Source organism: Clupea harengus, chromosome 1 (genome assembly GCF_900700415.2).
Source record: "Clupea harengus chromosome 1, Ch_v2.0.2, whole genome shotgun sequence".
NCBI lineage: Eukaryota > Metazoa > Chordata > Actinopteri > Clupeiformes > Clupeidae > Clupea > Clupea harengus.
Window position 1 is genome coordinate 4,425,970 of NC_045152.1, and position 22,745 is coordinate 4,448,714.

The 22,745-nt window shown below is 45.0% G+C and overlaps 2 protein-coding genes across 2 annotated transcripts in view; one reads left to right on the forward strand and one right to left on the reverse strand.

Annotated features, from left to right (window-relative positions):
* Positions 1–16,437, forward strand: part of LOC105907875 (carbonic anhydrase-related protein 10-like) — a 28,155-nt gene extending 11,718 nt beyond the window's left edge. The window contains exons 3-9 of the mRNA XM_012836279.3: positions 4,260–4,402; positions 8,597–8,782; positions 12,574–12,669; positions 13,047–13,119; positions 13,432–13,586; positions 14,973–15,147; positions 15,847–16,437. Of these exons, the coding sequence (XP_012691733.1) occupies positions 4,260–4,402; positions 8,597–8,782; positions 12,574–12,669; positions 13,047–13,119; positions 13,432–13,586; positions 14,973–15,147; positions 15,847–15,869 (851 nt within the window). The 3' untranslated portion in view covers positions 15,870–16,437. The remainder of the gene's footprint in view (positions 1–4,259; positions 4,403–8,596; positions 8,783–12,573; positions 12,670–13,046; positions 13,120–13,431; positions 13,587–14,972; positions 15,148–15,846) is intronic.
* Positions 16,438–18,914: 2,477 nt separating this feature from the next.
* On the reverse strand, positions 18,915–22,644 carry rpl23 (ribosomal protein L23). The gene is made up of 5 exons (XM_031564926.2): positions 22,535–22,644; positions 21,328–21,411; positions 20,745–20,873; positions 19,413–19,526; positions 18,915–19,047 (listed from the first exon to the last, which is right to left on the reverse strand). The coding sequence occupies exons 1-5, from the start codon at positions 22,545–22,547 to the stop codon at positions 18,965–18,967; spliced, it is 423 nt and encodes a 140-aa protein (XP_031420786.1). The 5' UTR covers positions 22,548–22,644; the 3' UTR covers positions 18,915–18,964.
* Positions 22,645–22,745: the final 101 nt, after the last annotated feature.

Below are 22,745 nucleotides of genomic sequence, written 5' to 3' on the forward strand. Positions count from 1 at the left end.
AGGCATGCGGCCGAGATAGCCCTGAAAATTAATGAGTGAAAAGCATTTCAATCCATCAACAGAATCAAATCACTCAGAAGGATGGAAGGAAAGGAACCAGAGCTGTGATCTCCGTGCGTGTATCATATACGTGCACGACACACGTACTTTTACAGCTCCGTATTTGGCAATCAATTTACTAACAGCATGTTTGTGTACAGATGCCACGTATGTTTACGTCCAGAGATCTTTGAAAGCCTGCGGTGCATTTACAGATCAGCGGTGACGGGACAGCCGCTCAGAGGGGTTGCCGGGGGGGGGGGGGGGGGGGGGGGGGGATGGGTGGGTCGCGTGGAGCATATCAGCCCTTAATCTCTCCACTTAGGGCGGGGAGAGAGAGCGCGCATCACCCTGTCACTGAACCCCAGCTTCCTCGCGCCCGCTGAGGGTGCTGTAATACAGCGGATGTCTCCGGCGACGGGAGGATGCCGGGTCAGGATTTCGTGGCGAAGTCAGCCAGACACATCTGTTGCCCCTCCCTACACTCAAAGCGTGCCAAGCACTCTCTCCCTCTCCCTCCCTCTCTCTTACTCGCTCGCTCGCTCTTCATCCCTCCCTCCCTCCCTCCCTCCCTCCCTCCCTCTGTGTTCCAGCCTCCATGACTCTGTGGAGGGGGGATTCTCTGTGTTTTTTTCCCCCTCCCTCTTCGCCCCATGTATCGTGTCTATTAAAACGAGGCCATTTGTTTTTCCTTTTTTTTTGTGCTTACCTGCTGATTCTGTCTGTGCGAGCATGAAGATGTGGCTGCTGTATCTTGACAGGCTCTGTGATAACACACGAACTGCGCACATCATCCGCAGCAGACGTGAGTGTAAATCCTACGTACTACACACAAAACTCGGATCAGCAGTTCCGCTCTTGCCCCTACAGAGCAGGTTTAATGTCTCCTTCCCTCCCTCCCTTTTCTTCTCTTTTCTTTTTTTTCATGAAGAATTTCATTAAGATTGCCCATGCCCTACCCATTAACAGGCAAAGTCCAGGAAACAGCCCCGTCGAGTCGGACTAATCCGTTCCTCTAATAACCCGAGTTAGGTGGTGGTATAATGAAACCACCCTGCAGACTGACATTTAGCAGATGATTATGTCTAAAGCAACTTTAAAGCAATTTAGTCGAGTCATTCATTTTATCTGGCGTTGTGCTTCGGGGAGCGTGACACCTTGCAGCATGCTGCACCAGCTCAGATACTGGAACTCGGGTCTCTGTGTATCAATGTCACAAGAAAAGAAAGTCAAGGCAAAGGCCATATTTGACCAACTAGTACATTCCTCAAATAGTGGTGCAGGAAAGTAATAACAGCAAAGTAATAACTGTGGCATTTCAGTTATAGACTTGACAGCCTGTGCTGTGTGTGTCTGTGTGTGTGTGTGTGTGTGTGTGTGTGTGTGTGTGTGTGTGTGTGTGTGTGTGTGTGTGTGTGTGTGTGTGTGTGTGTGTGTGTGCGCGTGCGCGCGCTCATATGCTTTCTTCATATGGGAATTTCACTACAAAAGCTTTTAAAACTTTGTCCCTATTCTTTTTCGTTTTTTTTCTAATATTTAATAATACAAAAATGCTATTATTTCACTGGATATTAAAAATATAATTGATCAATATGTTGATGTCAATGGCTGAATAACATATTTTTGTATTATATGGAAACACACATATAATACATATATACGTATAATACGTATACTACACATATGATACATATATAAAACAGTGCAGTGCAGTACGTACAGTGCATTCACTTTTTCAAATTTGTTATGTTGCAGCCTTATGCTAAAATCGTTTTAATAATTTTTCTACACTCAATACCCCACAATGACAAAGCAAAAACAGGATTTTAGATTTTTTGGTAAATTTGTTTAACAGAAAAAATCTCATTGACATAAGTATTCAGACCCTCTGCTATGACATGTAACTCAGGTGCCTCCCACTTCTTTTGATCATATTTGAGAGGTTTCTGCACCTTGATTGGAGTCCTCCTGCGGTAAATTTAATTTATTAGACATGATTTGGAAAGGCGCACACCTGTCTATTTAAGGTCTCACAGCTGGCAGTGCATATCAGAGCGATAACCAAGCCATGAGGTCGAAGGAACCGGCTTGTGTCAAGGCACAGATACAGTATGGGGGAAGGCTACAAAAACTATTTCTGCTGCATTTAAGATTCCCAAGAGCACAGCGGCCTCCATAATTCTTAAATGGAAGGCGATTGGAACAACCAGGAATCCTAGAGCTGGCCGCCTGTCCACACTGAGCAATCAGGGGAGAAGGGCCTGGGAAAGAGAGGTGATCAAGAACCCCGATAGTCAATCTGGCTTAGCAGCAGAGATCCTGTGTTTCACTGTGGGGAAACTTCCAGAAGGACAACCACCACTGCCAGACAGAAGTCTCTCCTCAGTGAAAGACACAGGAAAGCCTGAATGGAGTTTGCAAAAAAAAAACACCTGAAGGACTCTCAGACTGTGAGAAACTAAATGTTCTGGTCTGATGAAACCAAGATTGAAATATTTGGCCTCAATTCTAAGCGTCGTGTCTGGACACTCATCACACTCATCACTTGCCCAGTGCCATCCCAACGGTGAAGCATGGTGGTAGCAGCATCAAGCTGTGGGGTGTTTTTCAGCGGCAGCGACTGGCTGACTGGTCAGGGTTGAGGGAAAGCAGAACAGAGCAAAGTACAGAGACACCCTTAAAGAAAACATGGTCCAGAGCACTCAGGACTTCAGACTGGGCTGAAGGTTCACCTTCCAGCGGGACAATGACCCTAGGCACGCAGCCAAGGCTGCACAGGAGAGGGTTATGGGCAACTCTGGGAAAGTCCTTGAGTGGCCCAGCCAGAGCCCTGAACCCAATCGAACGTCTCTGGCGAGTCCTGAAAAGGGCTGTCCACCAGCGGTCCCCAATCCAACCTCACGGAGCTTAAGAGGATCTGCAGAGAAGAATGCCAAAAAATCCCCCAAATCCCCAACGCTTGTTGCGTCAAACCCAAGAAGTCCCCCGAGTCTGTAATCGCTGCGAAAGGTACTCCCTTCGGGCACAGAGTTTCTAAAATCCTGTTTTGTCATTGTCATGGGGTAATTGAGTGTAGATTGATGAGGGGGGGAAAAATGAATTTAAACAATTTGAGCATGAGGCTGCATCATAAAACAATGTGGGGGGGAAATGACTGAGTGGTAAATGACTGCTCTACAGGTCTGTCTGGTGTGAATGGAGCACTGCTGTGAAGTTTGTGTTTGCTGAGGCAGCACGCCACACCGATGGTAGCAGGGGCAAACCTGAGTTTAATTATAGCACCACGGGTTAATGATGTCATTGATGAAGTAGCCAGACAATTTCTCAAGCCCTGCGAGCACTTATCTCTCCCCTCCAAGGCCCTTCCATCCCTGCACCTTGTAGGATGAGATTGGTTTGAGGTGTACTAATGAGAGAGAGAGAGAGAGAGAGAGAGAGAGAGAGAAAGAGAGAAAGAGAGAGGGAGGGAGCACATCATTAGCAGTATCCTGTGTTTGCCAAATGACAATCATTCATCATTTGGCGAGAATATCGGAAATTTCAGCCCTGTCACAACAAACATGTTACTTATTCCTTCCCCCCCCTATCAGCATAGGTTGCCCAAGGCTCATCTGTGGGTTTCTGTGGTACATCAGTGATGATAACAACTGATCGCTTTCCTGATCCTCCTGGCTGCGAGAGAAGCCTGCATAAATCAGAAACCCTGCCTAGTGGAGGGCATGGCAGTCGCTGCTGGCTCGTGACAGATTGCTTTACACGTTCATGAGGCATTCCAGTGCTGAATGCCATCTTGCCGCAGAACAAGCTAACCCAAATGTGTCTGGACTGTATCTAATCCATGCTATCAGATACTGTCCAAATGATGAATTCCAGACCCTGTGTTGCACTTGGGTTTGTAATGCATCTTATGCACTCCCGAGTGACACTCGGCGTAACTCTTACAAGGCAAACTTGCTGTTGCTGTTGTTGTTGTTGTTGTTGTTGCTGTTGTTGTTGCTGTTGTTGGGGTTGGGATTTTTCGGTGGTGTTTCGCTGCACAAATAAATGAGCATGACCTTGGGATTTGTGCCTCTAAATGATAAATCTCAGCGTAGCTTGTGCCAAGGCTAGCCTTGGGCAGTGAATGGATGCTCTCTACCTCTTTTGGTTTCATGTCTATTGTTTTATAGGTTTTGTCTTTATTATTTTGTATTTGTATTTGTTTTTGTTTTGTTTTGCAGTGCCATCCTTCTGGGGCCTGGTCAACTCGGCATGGAACCTCTGCGCCATCGGGAAGAGGCAGTCTCCGGTGAACATCGAGACCAGCCACATGATGTTTGACCCCTTTCTGACACCTCTTCGCCTTAGCTCAGGCGGGCGGAAGGTGAGTGACTGATAAACACACACAGACACACGCACACTCGCAGACACGCACACACGCACACACGCGCACACACGCACACACTCGCACACACGCACACACGCACACACGCGCACACGCGCACACACGCACACACACACACAGACACACACACGCACACACACGCACACACGCACACACGCGCACACACGCGCACACACGCACACACACACACACACACACACACACACACACACACACAGACACAGCTGTAGATGGGAGGATGGATAGATGAATAAAAGCATGGATGGATGGATTGATGGATGGATTGATGGATGGATGGATGGATAGATGGATGGATGGAAGGATGGATGGATGGATGGATGGAAGGATAGATGGATATATAGACTAGACAATCTATTAATCTTAGAGGAGGCATTGGAAGCGTAGTTAAATGAACATTATGTATGTAAGGCTCAGTGTAGCAGGAATCAGGGCATGGAAAAAAGGACTTCCATGTTTCTTTTTTCACCCTTAAAATATGCCAGATGATTCCACTAATTAGACCTGCCTGTGGTTAAACAGTGCCCACTAGCAAAAAATTAGCAAATCCATATGCTTGATACAAATGAGCTCCACTGCCTCCACTCTCTGTGTCTACAAATTCCACCCCAGGGTGCCAGTTAAAGGGAGGATTCACCAGAGACCTGTTTTTACGTAACCATAATTAGCCCTGATTTGACATGATCATGACTCGTCGATATCTGTCCTGTTCAGTGTCTTTTAAAAAGGTGAAATCTTTCAAAGACTTGCAGCGTTATTTTAAAAGCGTTACTTCAAAGATTGGAGAAGTCTTCAAAGCCTAAAAAAAAAAAATGGTTTGCTTTTCTCTTGTTATTCTCGTAGCTCGTCAATATTTTCAGCATTGCATTGAAAGCACCAACATTCCAACTATAAAAGACAGATTTGGCATTTGGTGTGTATTCCACTCTGTTACAATTTATATGCCAATATGTCAGTAATATGGCGTTTTAATTCCCCTGCCCCCCTAAGGCTGACATGGTATTTACCTCTATCCTCCAACAACATGCTCCTCACTTGACATGGTGATCATTAGTGGTGTCCCTCGTGTGGTGTCAGCCTATCTGGCCGTTTGCCCGTGACTGACCACGGGGATCATGCGAGTGGATGCGCCCGTGCTGATCGTAATCTCAGCGTTCGTTTCCTGCCAAATGTCGTTCAGATACCACAGCGCTTCCAGCAGGAATGTCAGCCACAGGTCAAGGCCATGGTCTCACCCCACAGGAACCCTCAAGTCAACCGTGATGAGGGAGAGGCACGCTGGCTTCTGTGTGTTCAGGGCTGACGCATGCAGTGTGTGCATACATGATCTCTCTCTCTCTCTCTCTCTCTCTCTCTCTCACACACACACACACACACACACACACACACACACACACACACACACACACACACACACACACACACACACACACACACACACACACACACACACACACACACACACACACACCATATATAGGGGCACATGAAATATGTAAATGTTAACATTTGCAAAGACACACATACATGGCTGTAGCCAAGCATAATTTTTACATACACTCTCTCTCACTGCCGTATCACCATCAAACCCTCATTCACCAACTCCCCTGGCCTCACGGGTGTCCTTCAACACCTACACAACCTGCGGAAACCATGGAGACAGGCTCAAGGAAGATAAAGCAAGATAAGAGCTACACATACACCCACACACTGACCCACACACACACACACTTATATACATACTGTATATATATATATATATATATATATTTCCTTATTTATTTATTTTGATGTATTCATTCCTTTCAAAAAGTCAATGCCTGGCTAAAGGATTAGCTTTCCCCACATGACAGGGCCATCCAGAGGAGAAAGCAAAGAGTTAATTCCTCATTTAAAGCCCTGCCCTATGATTAATGTAGCTGTGCATCTGTTGGAAGAGATTAGGCAGCTCCACCATCTGTGCCCACCCTGGCCCGTCAGAGGAGAAATTTTCTCCGACAAAGTTGCCAGAGTCGGGACGGGCTGCGTGCGCCGGTGAAAAGGGGGCCGCCGGTGCGGCACTGCGCCTCCGTGGTGTTTAATAATGCATCGGGCGCGTCGCGTTGACTCGCAGCCGAGTGGGAGCACGCTCCGCGAAAGAGGCGCCCATGTGTGCCTGAATGGAGAGGGTCCTCAGAGACAGACGTGCGTGTGTGTGTGTGTGTGTGTGTGTGTGTGTGTGTGTGTGTGTGTGTGTGTGTGTGTGTGTGTGTGTGTGTGTGTGTGTGTGTGTGTGTGTGTGTGTGTGTGTGTGTGCGTGCATGTGTGTGCGTGCGTGCGTGCTGGAGATGACCTAAATGGAGTTTATATGTGAAGGTGCATGCGAGTCTGCCGCCACTAATGGGGTGTCTGTGTTGTTGGTTGTTCGAGTGGCAGGCCAGTATTCATAGTCTTAAAGGTGCAGTCCGTGATTCTAATCCCCATACACTTTTTTTTTCAGCAGATTGTTCCTCGTGGTCCTCTAGCTGTCTGTTCAGTGTTTGCGAATTTTTTTTTTAAAAACTCCAGTGTTTATACACAGCCTCTGTCAATGGGAAACAAACACAGTGGCTCGGCCCGAGCCATAAACCGATTCTGTGAGCCTAATTCCTGAAGACGGAACGTCTCCCTGGCTCTTCTTCCAGCACACACACAAACAGAAATAGAGAAAGTGACAGGCGGTGGGTGGCAGTGGTGTTGCTGCTCAAAGCATATTAGTGTTGCATTATATTAATAAAGTTATTGTAGCCGCGCTGACAACAATTATAAACACACTGCACTTTTTCCACACACAAAAAAAAATACATCACAGCAACTGAGAAATATAAATGTGTGTGTGTGTGTGTGTGTGTGTGTGTGTGTGCGCGTGTGGTGTGTATGCGTGTGTCTGTGCGTGTGTGTGCGTGTGTGTGTGTGTGTGTGTGTGTGTGTGTGTGTGTGTGTGTGCGCGCATGACTGAGAGAGTTATTAAGCTTATCAGCCGTGTTGAGCAGTGCTCCACCTGCCCCATAGGTCAGGGTGCAAGGCGATACAGGAAGTGAGTGAGTTGAGTGACTGTACTGGCTGGTAATTAGAGCTGCTGTTGTCACAGCGATGCTGCACACAATTCATAATGCTGTCAGCAGACTGCCGGGCTGCTCCGGCCGGCTGCCCGCCGCCTATCTCACACTCATTTGATTCCCCCCTACATTATGCACCATGATGGAAATTACGGCCTCTCGCTGGAAGCCTATTAAAACAATGTGTCAAATAAAATTGATTACACCCCCACCCTTGCCGGGAAACCTCGGCGATATATTCTCCTGCTAACCCTAACCCAAACCAGATTACCTCGTTATAAACGACTCTATTAAGATTCATGCGCGAGTGTGCCGACAGCTGCGAACACAACTCTCCTTCACCTTCAAAGTGCCATCTTTCATCATCTGAGCCATATCTCTCCCTCTCTGTTCTCTCCCCCTCTCCCTCTTCTATCATCCGTCCCTTGCACTTAACACTGTGGCCTCCTCACGCAGGAACTGCCTGTGCTGCCGCATGAAACAGCATACCTTATGTTATGACTGCGGTTAGATTATGTTGTTGTATATAACCAGTTTGTTTTCTTCCTCAGTGCGGAAGCTGCCTTAGGTAGATCAGGTGTGAATGTGTGTGTGTGTGTGTGTGTGTGTGTGTGTGTGTGTGTCCGTTTATTGGAGTGTGCAGGTATGAGGCGGTTTGGTGGTTGCCTATAATCTCCACATCTATCCAAATCATGGATTACATTTTTTTCCTCTGTGGCCTCAGGTGAAAATGCATACCACACACATGCTGGTTTATCTAACTTGATTTTAAGCTAAGGTCCTGATAGCCTATAGTTTACAGTGATGAGTACATGATACACGGTAATCGCATTGGACCGCACATGTGGTGTTCTGCTGTGAGATAACACACGTGTGGCCAACTCGGACATGTAACAGTGAAAGCATCATGTACGCTACTTAAGAACCTCCTGGGGAGGGTTTAAACTCACGCCTAACAGAGCACACCATTCTTGCTGCACACTCTACTCTCTCCAGTCCCCCCGTCCCCACCCCCAGCCCCCAGCCCCCAGCTCTTCACGCCGGCCTCCTCACAGTTCACCCTTGTTTCCCTCCGCAGATCAGCGGAACCATGTACAACACCGGCCGACACGTGTCCTTCCGGCCCGATAAGTCCCACCTGGTCAACATCTCCGGCGGGCCGCTGAGCTACGGCTACCGGCTGGAGGAGATCCGCATGCACTTCGGCAGCGAGGACAACCAAGGCTCCGAGCACCTGCTCAACGGCCAGGCGTTCCCCGGAGAGGTGAGACTAGGGACTGGCCCACTTAGCAGCTGACCTAGGATCAGGTTCTGGCTCAGGCGCAGTCCAGATTCACTCCAAAGGCAGCTGCTACCTGGACCTGGAGGTGGCATCGTGTGGTAGAGCGTAACGTCCCCCCCCCCCCCCCTTATGACAAAAAGCCGTGTTTGTAGACGCGTTTTAAAATAGCTACCAGCTGCACGCACAAGCCTTCCTCAGCACAGAGTTATTCAGGCCTGTGACCGGTTACTCACAGCTGATTGACCAGGGAACCCTTATGAGAGAGTTCTAGAAGTAACCAAGGCTTTCATTCATTTGACCACGCTTTGCTTTCAAAGGATGCAGGAGTGCTGAGATCATCGTTTTAAAAAACCCTGAGAGGAATCAGCGTTGTGATTTGAATGCACCCCAGGATTCACTGAGAAATGCAGTTCTCTCGGGCTGGAGACAGCTTTATCTGCAACAGCGACACCATAACCATGGGTTTTTTATTCACAGTATGGGGGTGCTGAAAAGATGCCTGGCCTCGCTTTCTGTCAGTTCGGATTAAGAGGGAGAACTCTGCAAAATTGAAAAATAAAAGTCCTTATCTACTCAACTGTGCCAAAGTTTTGGAATAGCTGCATTTTTTTTTAATCAAACTGATCAACTAAAACTAAAATCAACTAAAACCAATCAGAAATATAGTGTAGTGTATTCAATGGCACATGATGTTGGTGCAGTAAAACTGGCCTTCTTTGGGCTACTTGAGTATCTGGAGCATCAGCACGTCTGGAATTGATCATGGTCTGAAGCTGATTACAACGAAAGCGTTTTCTTCAGAAATCCATCTGCCTATTATTGTTCTAAAGATTTAAGGCTATTCCATGAAGGAAACTGGCAAGAAACGTACAAAGGTGCTCACAGTATCCCAAAGTACAAACCAGCTTTAACCAGCACACAAAGAGAAGGGGGGAGGGGGGAGGGGGGGGGGGGTGCTCTGGTACACAACAGTGCAGGTGGATCTGAACAGCAGAATCTCTAGTTGGAGAAACGGATGCCTTACAGGTCCTCAGCTGGCAGTTTTATTAAAATAGAACCCGTAACACACCAGTCTCGTTGTCAGCAGCGAGGAGGCTCTAGAATGCTGGCCTTCCAGGCGGAGTTTCAAAGAAAAAGCCATATCCCAGACTGGCTAATGAGAGGAAAAGACTGAAATGGACAAAAAGAAACCCCGATACTAGATGGGAGGTGAAAATGTTATATGTTATAGACAGACAGATCGAATCAGAGGTGTTAGGATCACAGAGTGGAAACCTTGTGAGGTGTAGAGCGAAAGGAAATATGCCATAGGAGGGCTTGAAATGGTCTGAGTGAGCTTTCGTGCTGGTAAAGTATGTAATTTGTACAGAGTGAAATGAATCTTTAACGAGAAGGGCTTTAACTCCATTTCACCATGACGCCATCGCCATGCTACACCCTGTGGATGCCACTTGACTGGAGCCAATTTTATCCTACGACAAGACAGCGACCCAAAGCATCGCTCCAAATTATGCAAGACCTATTTAGTGAAGATGCAGTCAAGCTGTGATGCTGCAAAGTTTCTAATTGCTGCAAACGGGAGATTTCTTCGATGAAAGGACAGTTTCGAGCACAAAATGGTTATTTCAAGCCAAAATCAATGTTTCTGCCTTTGTTCATGTCTTCACTATATTTTGATTGATTTTGACACCTTGTTTGATAAGAAAATATGAGTTTTCATGGAAAATGTGCCATTTTCTTTTGGACGGTAGTGAAAGGCTTGGTTGTTCTGTTCCGTATGAGCCTTTCAGCCGAATACCCGGAGAAGAAACACTCTTCATTTACTGCTGCAGTTAAGAAAAACAGCTTCTCTAATACTATTCTATCTCAGCATTTTTGTGATTCATAGGGGAAAGGAAAATCTAATATGCAGTATATCTACTTACAGAATGAGTAGGCCATTACATACATTTCATTACTGGGTGAACGATCCCTTTAAACTGTCTGCTGATCAGGTATAGGCATAAAATGCATATGTGTGTGTGATCCTAAATGAGAGCTAATCACCCATGTCATTGTCATCATTTGCACAAATGGGGGCAAGGATCAGAGAGAATGTTCTACATTAAACAGATCCAAGTGTGTAGCATCAGTCTTCAGATATACCATCATTTGCTTAATCTGTTTTCTAAATGCCTTGTAGGAGCCAGAGGATTAGCCGAGTGTCGTTCGGTACTCAGTGGGCAGACTCGTGTAGATGTATGCGTTCATCATACACTGCCTGCTTTAATTTGTTCTCGTGTATCAGTGTCCTGGGTGAAAATCGGTGCTACTGTGGACAAATAGGCATGTGCCATGAATACAGATCACAGCCATTCATATTTCTGTTCACTCAAACCTATCATTCATCAGCAATATGTCACCCTTGAGCTGTCAGATTGTCAGAGTAGATCACAGCCCGAAATCTGAACGATGTTGATCTCCAGTCTCTTGCAGGCGAGATACGGATCTCAGCCAGAACCTGTTTGATGATTTCCAATGAGAAAAATCAAGGATTAATTCAGGGGCTCCAGTCTGCTGCTATTAATTACACAGAACAGATCTATTAAAAATTTAACAGGGTTGCGCAACTCTGAGGCATCTGTGGCCAGGCATCTAAAACTGCGTTTGTGGATTTGCGCTTGGGGCAGGAGTGCAGGGATGAGATTGAAAGAAAATATATTATAGGAGAAATGTGCTGGCTCGCTTATTCCCAGACTGACGTAGATGCGGTACCGTGATGCTGCTGGATGTGCTTTATTGTGGCCGATTCGGCCCAAAGAAATTGGAAGAAAAAGGGACAGGTAGTTTCATTGTTAAAGTTTGAGAAAAGAAAAGAGAATTCTAATCTTAATGCAGATGGCACGGCTGGGAGTTTCCACAGGGGAAAATTATCTTTTCTTTTCCATGCTGTATTTTAGACATAATTCGCAACTGGCGCCGTTATGTGAACTAACATTTGTTTGATGAATGAATCCTGGAAGCTTCCGACAAAAACACAGTTCATTTTTAAGCAATGAACAAGCGCCTCCATCACCGACACAAACGCTTCTCCTACAGTCCACACGCGTAGCCGAGGCTCCGAGGAGAGATGAGAGATGAGAGATGAGAACGATATCCCCAGTGATCCTCCCCATCGCTGGGTGTAACTCTCCCTATCCTCCTCACCACCATCATTCATTCCCATAATCCACAGTCTCAGTTTCTGTCAAAACAGGGGTTGTTGGGGAGCACCAGCAATTTGCATCCTAACAGCTTCATTATAGTCGAGACAGGCACGTTCATTGTAATTAATGACTATAGTTGTGGTTTTTTGTCCGTCCATACCAGCCTGGATAGAGATCTGAGCCATGCTGGGGCAGGGGGGGGGGGGGGATAAGGAGCAGCGTCAGCAGAGCCTTAACCCTCATGGCACCACATTTAGCTGCATCAAATTGATTTCGGCTGGAGAGCCACTAATGCACCAGTCTTGCAAGCCTTATTTTTTTTATTTTTTTTTCCTGCGACACTCTACTAATAACGAGAAAACTCTGTTTCATATCCTGTGCAGTAAACAAGCCTTTGCCTGTAAACAAGCCCTGGAATAACTCAAGTGGACTAATGGGTTTTCTACACAAAAAAGTGTGACTCATGAATTATGTTTTCTCCCTCTCTTTTTTGCTTTTCTCTCCCCCTCTCCCTCTCTCTCTCTCTCTCTCTCTCTCTCTCTCCCCCTCTCCCGTTCTCGCTCGTGCTCTGCGCTCTCTCATATGTAGGTGCAGCTCATTCATTACAACCACGATTTGTATTTAAACTACAGCGAAGCTGCCAAGAGTCCAAATGGAATAGCAGTCGTGTCCATGTTCCTGAAGGTTAGTCAACCATCCAGGTGGTGCTGTGATGGAAAAACAGAAAAACACACACACAGGCACACGCACACACAAAACACACACACACACACACACACACACACACACACACACATGCATGCACGCACACACACACGCGCACACACAAACAGAAGCACACAAACACATAGAAAAATATTCTCACGTACACACAGACCTGCGTGCGTACACACACACACACACTCACAACTGTAAGATGTTTGATCTCTTTGGAGTAAGACCATATTCAGTGGTACGTTGATGTATTTTTTATGCCGGTGATGAAAAAACTGTAGTGATGTTTTACTATTGTTCTGCCGCTTTTACGGCTTGATGTTAATTTAAATCCGTCTGTTTTACAGATAGCTGATTCTTCAAATTCATTCCTAAACCGCATGCTTGTCAGAGAGACCATCACACGAATAACCTATAAGCGTAAGTGTCCTTGGGCTCTGTGATATTTGAAGGCTTATGCTTTATCCTTTGTTCTTCTGACATTAAATTCTTTTGTCTCCCTTCCCCTCATGATCCCATGACCCTGAAGACCTCGGACTATTCGATATTTATATTCACGTTGTATTCGTATTCACCCCAAACCACATGAATCCCAAAGAACAATATTTCTCCTCACCATAAGCGAGCCATCTTTTGTTTTTGTATTCTCTTTTCTCTGGCTCCTCGCTGTGCTGCTGTGCTGCTGTGCTGCTGTGCTGCTGGCTTGCACCTCCCTGCTTTCCCCCTCCTCAGACGACGCGTTCTTGCTCATGGGCCTGAACATGAAGGAGCTCTACCCCGAGACGTCTCGCTTCATCACTTACGAGGGCTCCTTGACCATCCCCCCGTGCCTTGAGACCGCCACCTGGATAATCATGAACAAGCCGGTGTATATTACACGGCTGCAGGTGGGCACACCCCTTTCATACACACACTCTCTCTCTCACACACACACACACACACACACACACACACACTCACACGCTAAAACAACCCTGTTCAGATTATTATACACAATTTCATCCACATACACACACAGTCACGGACACCACTCCTACCATAATGATTATCTTGAACGATTTAGTATGCAACAGAGGCTGCAGAGTGCCCTTCCACCACCACCAGCAGCACCACCACATGCACATGCACATGCACACACACCCTCTCACATTCACATCCACACTCACCACACACTCCGCTGGGACCTGGCCAGTGTTTTATGCCTGCAGCCTTTCAGCAGGAGCTGATTAGTAAGTCCCTCTAGTGGCCAGTCCAGCCAGTGCTGGAATACTTTATGATGCTGAGCGCAAACCAATAGGCTTTTTATAGATCTCTTGGTTGAGTGGTTGACATGTTCATGTTCTATTCTCCCATCACAAATGAATTATTCAGTGGGTGGACCTTTTGGAGTGCATCTAAGGTATATAGCGAGGATGTTAAGTACCTCATTCAAATGAGCCTTGCCTAAACTGTTTTTAGTGGACTGGGGGACAGTGGAGGCATGGCATAGGTTTTGAGCTATTTATGTTAAATTAGTGGGAGCCGTGTTTGAACACAGAGTGTCTGGGAACATCCACTGTTGTGAGGGTGTTCGCAGTGTAAAAGAAAGATGTATTCATTATATTCTGGTGCTTTCCCTTTTGCAGATAAACATCATCTTTCAGTTTTTTTCCACCCCTCATATCCCCTGGTGATATCACCTGCCCTGGAATACTCTGCTAGTCTAATTAATAATACAACTCGTGCCTCCTCGACTCCCTCCCTCCCTCTCTCCCTCTCTCTCTCTCTCTCTCTCTCTTCCCCTCTCTCTCGTTTTCTCTCTTCCCTTTCTATCAAACCTACCTGCTGCCGTTGCCTCTCCCCATCACTCCTCTACGTCTTCCTCACCTTCCCCCTCTCTTGCTCTCCGTCTTTCTCATTCCCTTTACTCTCTTCATCCTTTATGACTTCCCATCCTCGCTCTCTATCTCTCCATCAAACCCCTCTGCTCTCTTTTTCTCTCTTTACTACTTCCCCCTCCCTCGCTCTCCATCTCTCCATCAAACCCCTCTGCTCTCTGTACCTCTCGCCATCACTCTCCTCCTCATGACTTCCTCACCCCTCCTCTCTCTCTCTCTCTCTCTCTTTATGTCTCGCTCCCTCTGCTCTCTTTTTCTCTCTTTACCACTTCCCTCCCCCTCCTCTCTCTCTCTCTCTCTCTCTCTATGTCTCACTCCCTCTGCTCTCTTTTTCTCTCTTTACCACTCCCCCCCCCCCCCCCCCTCTCTCTCCCTCTATCTTTTTCCGCATCGCAGATGCAGTCTCTGAGGCTGCTCAGTCAGAACCAGCCGTCTGACATTTTCCTGAGCATGAGTGATAACATGCGTCCGGTGCAGGCCCTCAACCTGCGTTGCATCCGCACCAACATCAACTTCACACAGCGCGGACGCGACTGCCCCAACAACCGCCTTCAGAGGCCCCAGTACAGAGGTGGGCATATTCATGAGTGGAAATGTATATGTATGTTTGTGTGGTGTGTGTGTCTATCTGCTATTTAGAGGTTAAGGAAGTGTGTGTGTGTACATGTTTAAGGTAGTTCTTTTTAAAACATTGTTTGTGTGTTTGTCTTCAAATGGTAGTGTTCAAATGTTGCAGAGGTGTGTGTGTTTAGTTAACATTAAGGAAGTGTGTGTGTACATGTTAAAGGTAGTTCTTTTAAAAAAATAGTTTGTGTGTTTGTCTTCAAATGGTAGTGTTCAAATGTTGCAGAGGTGTGTGTGTTTAGTTAACATTAAGGCAGACTGTGTGTATGTGTGCATTTGTTGTTTAGAAGATGCAGAAATGTGTGTGTGTGTGCCTTACCCAACAAACATATCTGAACACCACATACTGTTTTGTGTGTGGGTGGGTAGGTGGAGGAAAGAACAAATGTTATATTACCAAATATATCTTTGGATTTTCTTGCCTTCATTTTTACTTTGGTATCACACTTTCTTCACACCTTTCATTTGCCTAGAATGCAATTGCACTTTGTAGAGTGTTACATTTGGTCGCTTATTAAAAAGTAACACATTTATCAGCAGCTATGTTAATAGCATACAGAAGCAATCACTTGGGCATTAGATAATGTAATGGGTTGACTTGCCAAGGTGCATTTTAAATCCAGTCTGTCTGTAATTTCCCTTTCAGTGAATGAATGGCTTCTGAAATAGCAGCACAAACAGCTGAGGACATAAAGTCCCAGGCTCCTCTGGGGAATGGCTGTGGAGAACAACCAGCTGATGGGAGCCCCAGACCGGACACGATTCATCCTGCAGTTCACACCAGGATCCACTCACTACAAAATTCAAAGAGACTCATTTTCTATTGTATTTAAGTGTTTCTATTATGAGAATGTGTGTGTGTGTAAAAAAAAGAAAAGAAACTTTTAAGAAATGTTTTACATGTTTTCAGAAACTATGTGGCTCAATGGTATGTCAAAGTCAACCGAAAAAATGTGTGTACGCCATCGATCTCAATGCCTGGTTAAACAGAACACAGGATGACGCAGGGGCCTGCCGTTCGAAGTCATCTGACGAGTTGGAATTCCAGAATATTCCGGGAAAACATCTTGAGTCTTTGCCTTCTACAGAGCACAATCTTGTTTAATCTAGGAGTTTCTTTTTTAGTAAGCTTCAAGTCAAATGTCAAGTGTGTTGTACATATTAACATCGTCACTGTTAAGTTTTTTGAGATATTCAATATAATTACAGCTGATTCTCCACAAAAGCTGTACAAGAACCCAGCCTCGTTGTGTAATACTTATGCATTGATTTTTTCCACCAGTAGAGGGCACTGTGTCCATGCAGCGCCAGTGTCTGGCTCCTCCGCCTGTACTACAATGCAGAGCTTTGAGAGCAAGTATGACTCCAAGGCCTCAATTTATTCAGGCAATTTTGCAACAGCAGAGTTCTGATTAGATTCTGGCCAAGGTGTGATTGCCAATAGGAAACAAATGTAGTGATTCTCAGTCTGGTTTTCAATTCATCCCCCCCCCCACACACACACACACACACACAACCACTCCCATGAAGTTCCTCAGCCTTATCCCCCAAAGACACCGCAGGCTGTATATTTTCATTCAAAACCTCATTTGAAGGTGTACTCCTTTTAGCGCACATGTCAGTACTGGAGAAATCTATCCACCGCATACATGGTATCTGTACCCTAATTATTCTTTCGACTTGGCAAGTTATCTCCCCCTCTCTCTTGGGTGAAGACCTATTCTACACCGTCACCAAGTAAACAATCTTTCCACTGTGGAGTTTCATTCCTTGGCTAGGCTTGAGGACACAGGTTGGGATATAAACTCTTCATCTTCTAGGAACCCAGTGTGGCACTACACTCAAAACAAAATGCACCACCAACCCCACCGAACACCTCTGAATGTTTAATCATTTAAAAAACGATCATGACTATGTCATTGGTGTTATCAAATGGGCACTCTCAATCATCCATGTCTCGCTAGGGTGCCACAACAGTAGTCTGGCATCCTAGACCCTCGGCGTTCCGTATGCAGTTAAGGGCACAACAGTAGCCTGGCATCCTAGACCCTCGGCGTTCCGTATGCAGTTAAGGGCACAACAGTAGCCTGGCATCCTAGACCCTCGGCGTTCCGTATGCAGTTAAGGGCACACAGACAGGCTTCACATGAAAGATTACTTCCAAAATATATGCCTCTTAAAGGACTGAGGCCTGTTAGACTTTTTAAGGTACTCTGACATGCCTTGATGTTTTTGTATATTTCCTCTAACTAAAAACATTCATGCAAAAGCGCCATATATGTAGAAGACTATAGGTTTCTAGGGGTGTTCTTTTTATGACTCTAGGACAAAAACTCAGAGCTTTAAAGGCTTATTGGCAAGAACAAAAATGTACATATCCCTCCACAGGGATATAGTCCTTTAAGGGTTTTAAGTAACACTAGGCAACAATTTGACACTTTTTGAAGTATGGTATTAAAGGCAACTAGTTTTGGTACCATCTTTAAATTAATTTTGATAGCATATAGTCATGTGAAGGACAGATTAACACTTTTGTCTTTTGACAATTTGTCTTTCTCACTAGCTATCCAGGATATGCAGTATGTAGTTCTAGGTTCCAGGCTGGAAAACAATGCAAAAGCTTTCGCAGCATTACATTGCCAGCTATACTGCCAAGAGACACCAGTTAGTGTGTTGGCAAGTTTATATCAGAGCCAACTGGTCTGTTGATTGGGTTTGCATGCCTTTTTAGTTCGCTTGCTAGTTTTGGACCAAAACTACTTATTGCCACCTTAAAACATAAAAAAAATAAATCGGGCTCAAAAATGTAAGGGATGGAGAGCAAACAGATGGATCTTTTTAAGGAGGAAACAAAGTAGTTCAGATATTAGTGAAAATTCCCTCAGGTTTTACTAAAACCAGTATTCCGACTATATAGGACCACTTAACCCCAGCAGGTCTGTAAACTCTAAACAACCTCTGCTGTAATTGTCTTAGAACATTCTAGTTGCATGGACTTACTCAACCCCGGGGGGCAACCGAGGCATAAAAGAAAGAGGACAGGACGTGATCACTTTCTAATAGTTTTATTAGGAAAAAAGAAAGAAAGAAAAAAATGTCTTTCAGAGCTCTGGCTTGCCTTTCTTCACTGTGGCCATCACCATGTCTTACTTACCTGCAGCAGGGAGCCGCTTCAGGCATCCCTTGATAGATATATAATGTACAGGTTCTTGGCACCTGGTCATAAGAAAGGTCAAGTTTGACTGAGACATGTCTAGCGGTCAGAGGGCTCACCTCGCCAAAAAGCACTACTCTCCAACACAATTTATGTGCCAAAACTAAAACCATAGTCTATGGGAAATGAACAATGACGGTCAAAGAGAACATATTTAGAATATCCATGTGCAACACCCGTAAATGTCTAGCATTTGCATTAATGACATTCTGTTATTAAAATCACTATTAGATATCTGGATGTGCCATCACTCATTGAGATTGTACAGTACAAGGCACTGCCACCTCACCCACAAGCAATGACTTTTTCTATTCCCTTCATCGACAACTCACTCAACCACTTAACAGACAGAGTAAGTGCTTTTAAGAAGGGGTGTGGGCAGGAACTTAACGCTGACCACAAAAGAGGTACATCATTTCGCCTAAATTCCCTGTAAACACGCACAGGTTAACACCACCCAGGGCCAACTGAGGCATAAAAAAAAAGAAAGGACAGGATGCGACCAGACTTTCTTATAGTTTTATTGAAAACAAACAAAGCCAGGCCAACATCAGGCAATGCTGCCAGCGTTGGATGCGATCCTGGGCCACAGATCTGCACACTCCTTGGCAACAGGGCCAGTGATGGCGGAACCTGTGGTAGAGATAAAATATGCATGAGGAAAACCAAGCTTCACCACCTTCAATTCAATTTAAGGCAAATCTTGTAAACTCTACAGCACAACACAAGGATATTGTAGTGCACCAAACCTTAAACGGTACAAACTAGAAATTCTAAATGACTTCTAAATTCCAATTTTCTTGCATACGTAATTCTTACATTAATTATTCTAAGTGTTCCATTCCGGATTGAGATCATTTCAGTACAAGGCACTGCCATCTCACCCAAGAGAAATGGGGTTTAATATTCCCTTCATCGACAACTCACCAAGCCACAAAATAGACAACGCAAGTGCTTTTAAGAAGGGAGTCAACAAGAAAACCACTTTAGCCACTCACCTTTCATCTCCCCTTTGACGTTCACTATGACCCCCGCATTGTCTTCAAAGTATAGGAATACGCCATCTTTTCGACGATACGACTTTCGTTGTCGAATGACCACCGCAGGATGCACTGTGAAGAGAAACAGCAGAAGTAAGTAACAGCAGTGAATACTGTAGCGTCTCTGCATGTTAAATATGATCAAATCTCCCAAGACGCAGGTGCAGAGTCAAAAAGGCCAGCATGCTATTACAAGTAAAAGCAGAGTGAAAAGTGGAGCAGGCCTTAGATTTAACGTTAATGATCTCTCTGGAGAAGGCATGGATCCATGCACCACGAGTACAGCTCAACACTGCCACAAGAGCGCTCTCATTTATACTAAAGCACTACGACTTCCCCTTCATTACGCCGGACTACATTTCCACAAATGCATTTCAGAAAATGTTTGCCTAATTGGGAATAAGCTAATATGGTTGAGACAATTACAACGGGTAAATTGAACAATTTGATTACTCAAAAGACCATTTCATTTTCCTGGTTGGGTAAAGGAAAGTTTAATTGTCCATAGCTTTTTCCAGCCATCTATAACAGCCTTTCATGTCAACTCTACAGTACAACACAAGGATGTTGTAGTGCACCAAACCTTAAACTGTACAAACTAAAAATTCTGCCAGTTTTCTTGCATACGTGTTTGACAATGAATCATAATAGTGTTCCATTCCGGATTGAGATCATTTCAGTACAAGGCACTGCCATCTCACCCAAGAGAAATGGGGTTTAATATTCCCTTCGTCGACAACTCACTAAGCCACAGAACAGGCGAAGCAAGTGCTTTTAAGAAGGGGGCTACAAGAAAATCACTTTAGCCACCCACCTTTCATCTCCCTAAAGTCAACTATTTCATTACTCATCAAAATGTGTCCATTTCATTTTCACTTCCCTGGTTGGGTAACGGAAAGTTTCATTGTCAACAGCCTTTCAATCCCCTCAAACATTCCAACTAGGAACAGCACATCTCATCTGCATAGATTACTTCCACTGATTATATTTAGATTGTAGTTAATGGCCCAGACAGACATGATTTGTATAACACATGTCTAAAACAGTCATTAGGCAGTTAGTGGTGCAGAGCTTTTGCATTTTAGATGTAGGCAAATTGTGCCTGAATGCAGATCAACTGAAATGTAATTCGCATACAATACTTCATTAAATTGAAGTCAAAGTGCAACTGAGAAAAACAATTATGTTCAAAGTTTGGTTTACAGTTGCTTGATTAACACCTGTGGTTTGAGGGGAAATAGATGTGTCCTGGGTGTATAGTCACATAGGGACTCCAGACAGCACGCTTACCCTTTTTTCGGAGTTCTGGCTTTCCTTTCTTCACTGTGGCCATCACCATGTCACCCACACCTGCAGCAGGGAGCCTGTTCAGGCGACCCTTGATACCCTTGACGGATATGATGTACAGGTTCTTGGCGCCTGGTCATAAGAAAAGGACAAGTTTTTGACTGAGACATGTCTAATGGTCAGAGGGCTCACCTCGTCAAAAAGCACTTCTCTCCAACACATCATTTATGGACCAATGAACAATGGAGGTGTATTAGAAAGGCCTACAGTCAAAGAAAACATGTTTAGATATTCATGTGCAACCCCCTTAAAGGTCTAACATTTGCATTAATGTCAGTCTGTTATTAAAATTACTATTAGATATCTGGATGTGCCATCACTCATTGAGATTGTACAGTACAAGGTACTGCCACCTCACCCACAAGCAATGACTTTTGCTATTCCCTTCATCGACAACTCACTCAACCACTAAACAGACAAAGTAAGTGCTTTTAAGAAGGGGTGTGGGCAGCAACTTAATGCTCACCACAATAGAGGTACATAAGTTTGCACACAGGTTAACTCCAGGTGTAGTTGCATAGCATACCTGTGTTGTCCGCGCAATTGATGACCGCTCCCACTGGGAGACCCAGTGATATGCGAAACTTCGCTCCAGATGACCCACCACGTCCTGAGAGAAAAACAGGACAGAAACAACAGAAGTAAGCAACAGCAGTGAAAACTGTAGCATCGCTGCATGTTAAATGGGGTCAAATCTCCCAAGACGCCGGTGCAGAGTCAAACGCAATCTAAAGGCCAGCATGCCATTACAAGTAAAACCACAGAGTGAAAAGGGGAGCAGGCCTTAGATTTCTTGCATACCTGTTCCTTACATGTATTATCATAACAGTGTTCCATTCCGGATTGAGATCATTTCAGTACAAGGCACTGCCATCTCACCCAAGAGAAATGGGGTTTAATATTCCCTTCATCGACAACTCACTAAGCCACAGAACAGACGAAGCAAGTGCTTTTAAGAAGGGGCAACAAGAAAACCACTTACTTCCAGGGAGAATAAAACAGACCTCTATTGTAAGTAATCTATTACTTCTTTGGGGGCCAGACCGGCGTTCCAATTAACTGTGCGAGATTATATGGGGTATTGCTACCTCAACGTAATGCAACTATAGCTTTGCTTACGAGGATCAGACTTAGCTTGCTAATGTTAAAAGCAACTTGGACACAACGAGGTTTATCGCTAGTTAACTTCCAATCACAGATGTCTTGTCAGACGTTAAAAACCGTATCTGCCCACGCCAGAAAGAGAATAAAAAACACTACATACGAACAAACACATATCAGTAATGTCCAATGCTGCCTTCCACAAACAGACTTCCACCACCCGCATGCAAAAACTCACGCCGACTAGAAGCTAACGTTACTTAGCCTAGCCATTTCTGACAGGGCTCACGCCAATGTACACAAAGTATAAGTTCAGCGAGCACCATAACGTATTAATATGTACACAACCAGCTAAAGAAAAGAAACATGTATAACTGGTTAGCTAGCCAACACCGTTAATGTGGTGGTTCTTTTTAAAAGGACTAGCTTGATCTGCTAGTTAACAGAAAACATGGCTTCCGACAGCTTCCGCAAATGTACATGTCTCGTAACTTACATTGAACAACAATTTTGATTAAATATATGCAGAAATCTGACGAAAAAACACACTACTCTGTACTACTCCTTCAATTTTGCGTTTTAGTTCACTTTAAAATACAGGATTAATGTTGATTTCAGTTGCGGCCTCTTACCTCTCTTAGACATGGCTGCTGAGGGGGAAAGAGGGAGGAGGAAAAAGGAATGCTGGGATATAAGCGTGTGCAGACGTTGCTTCCGCTTGTCGACGGTAGACTTTAGTTTCTATGGTAGGAGACGTGCTCTGCAGTGGCCCCGATGTCTAGAGTTGGCCGTAGCACCCAAAATAATAAACCAAAGAATAATTCATTTTTCATCAATTTTTAA

What these genes read in the sequence shown, in the direction of transcription:
- rpl23 (XM_031564926.2), bottom strand. An exon ending in CAATTGCGCGGACAACACAG is followed by an intron (nt 20,874 to 21,327) that starts GTATGCTATGCA and finishes TCTTATGACCAG; the next exon opens with GCGCCAAGAACCTGTACATC. An exon ending in CGTCAAAGGGGAGATGAAAG is followed by an intron (nt 19,048 to 19,412) that starts GTGAGTGGCTAA and finishes TCTCTACCACAG; the next exon opens with GTTCCGCCATCACTGGCCCT.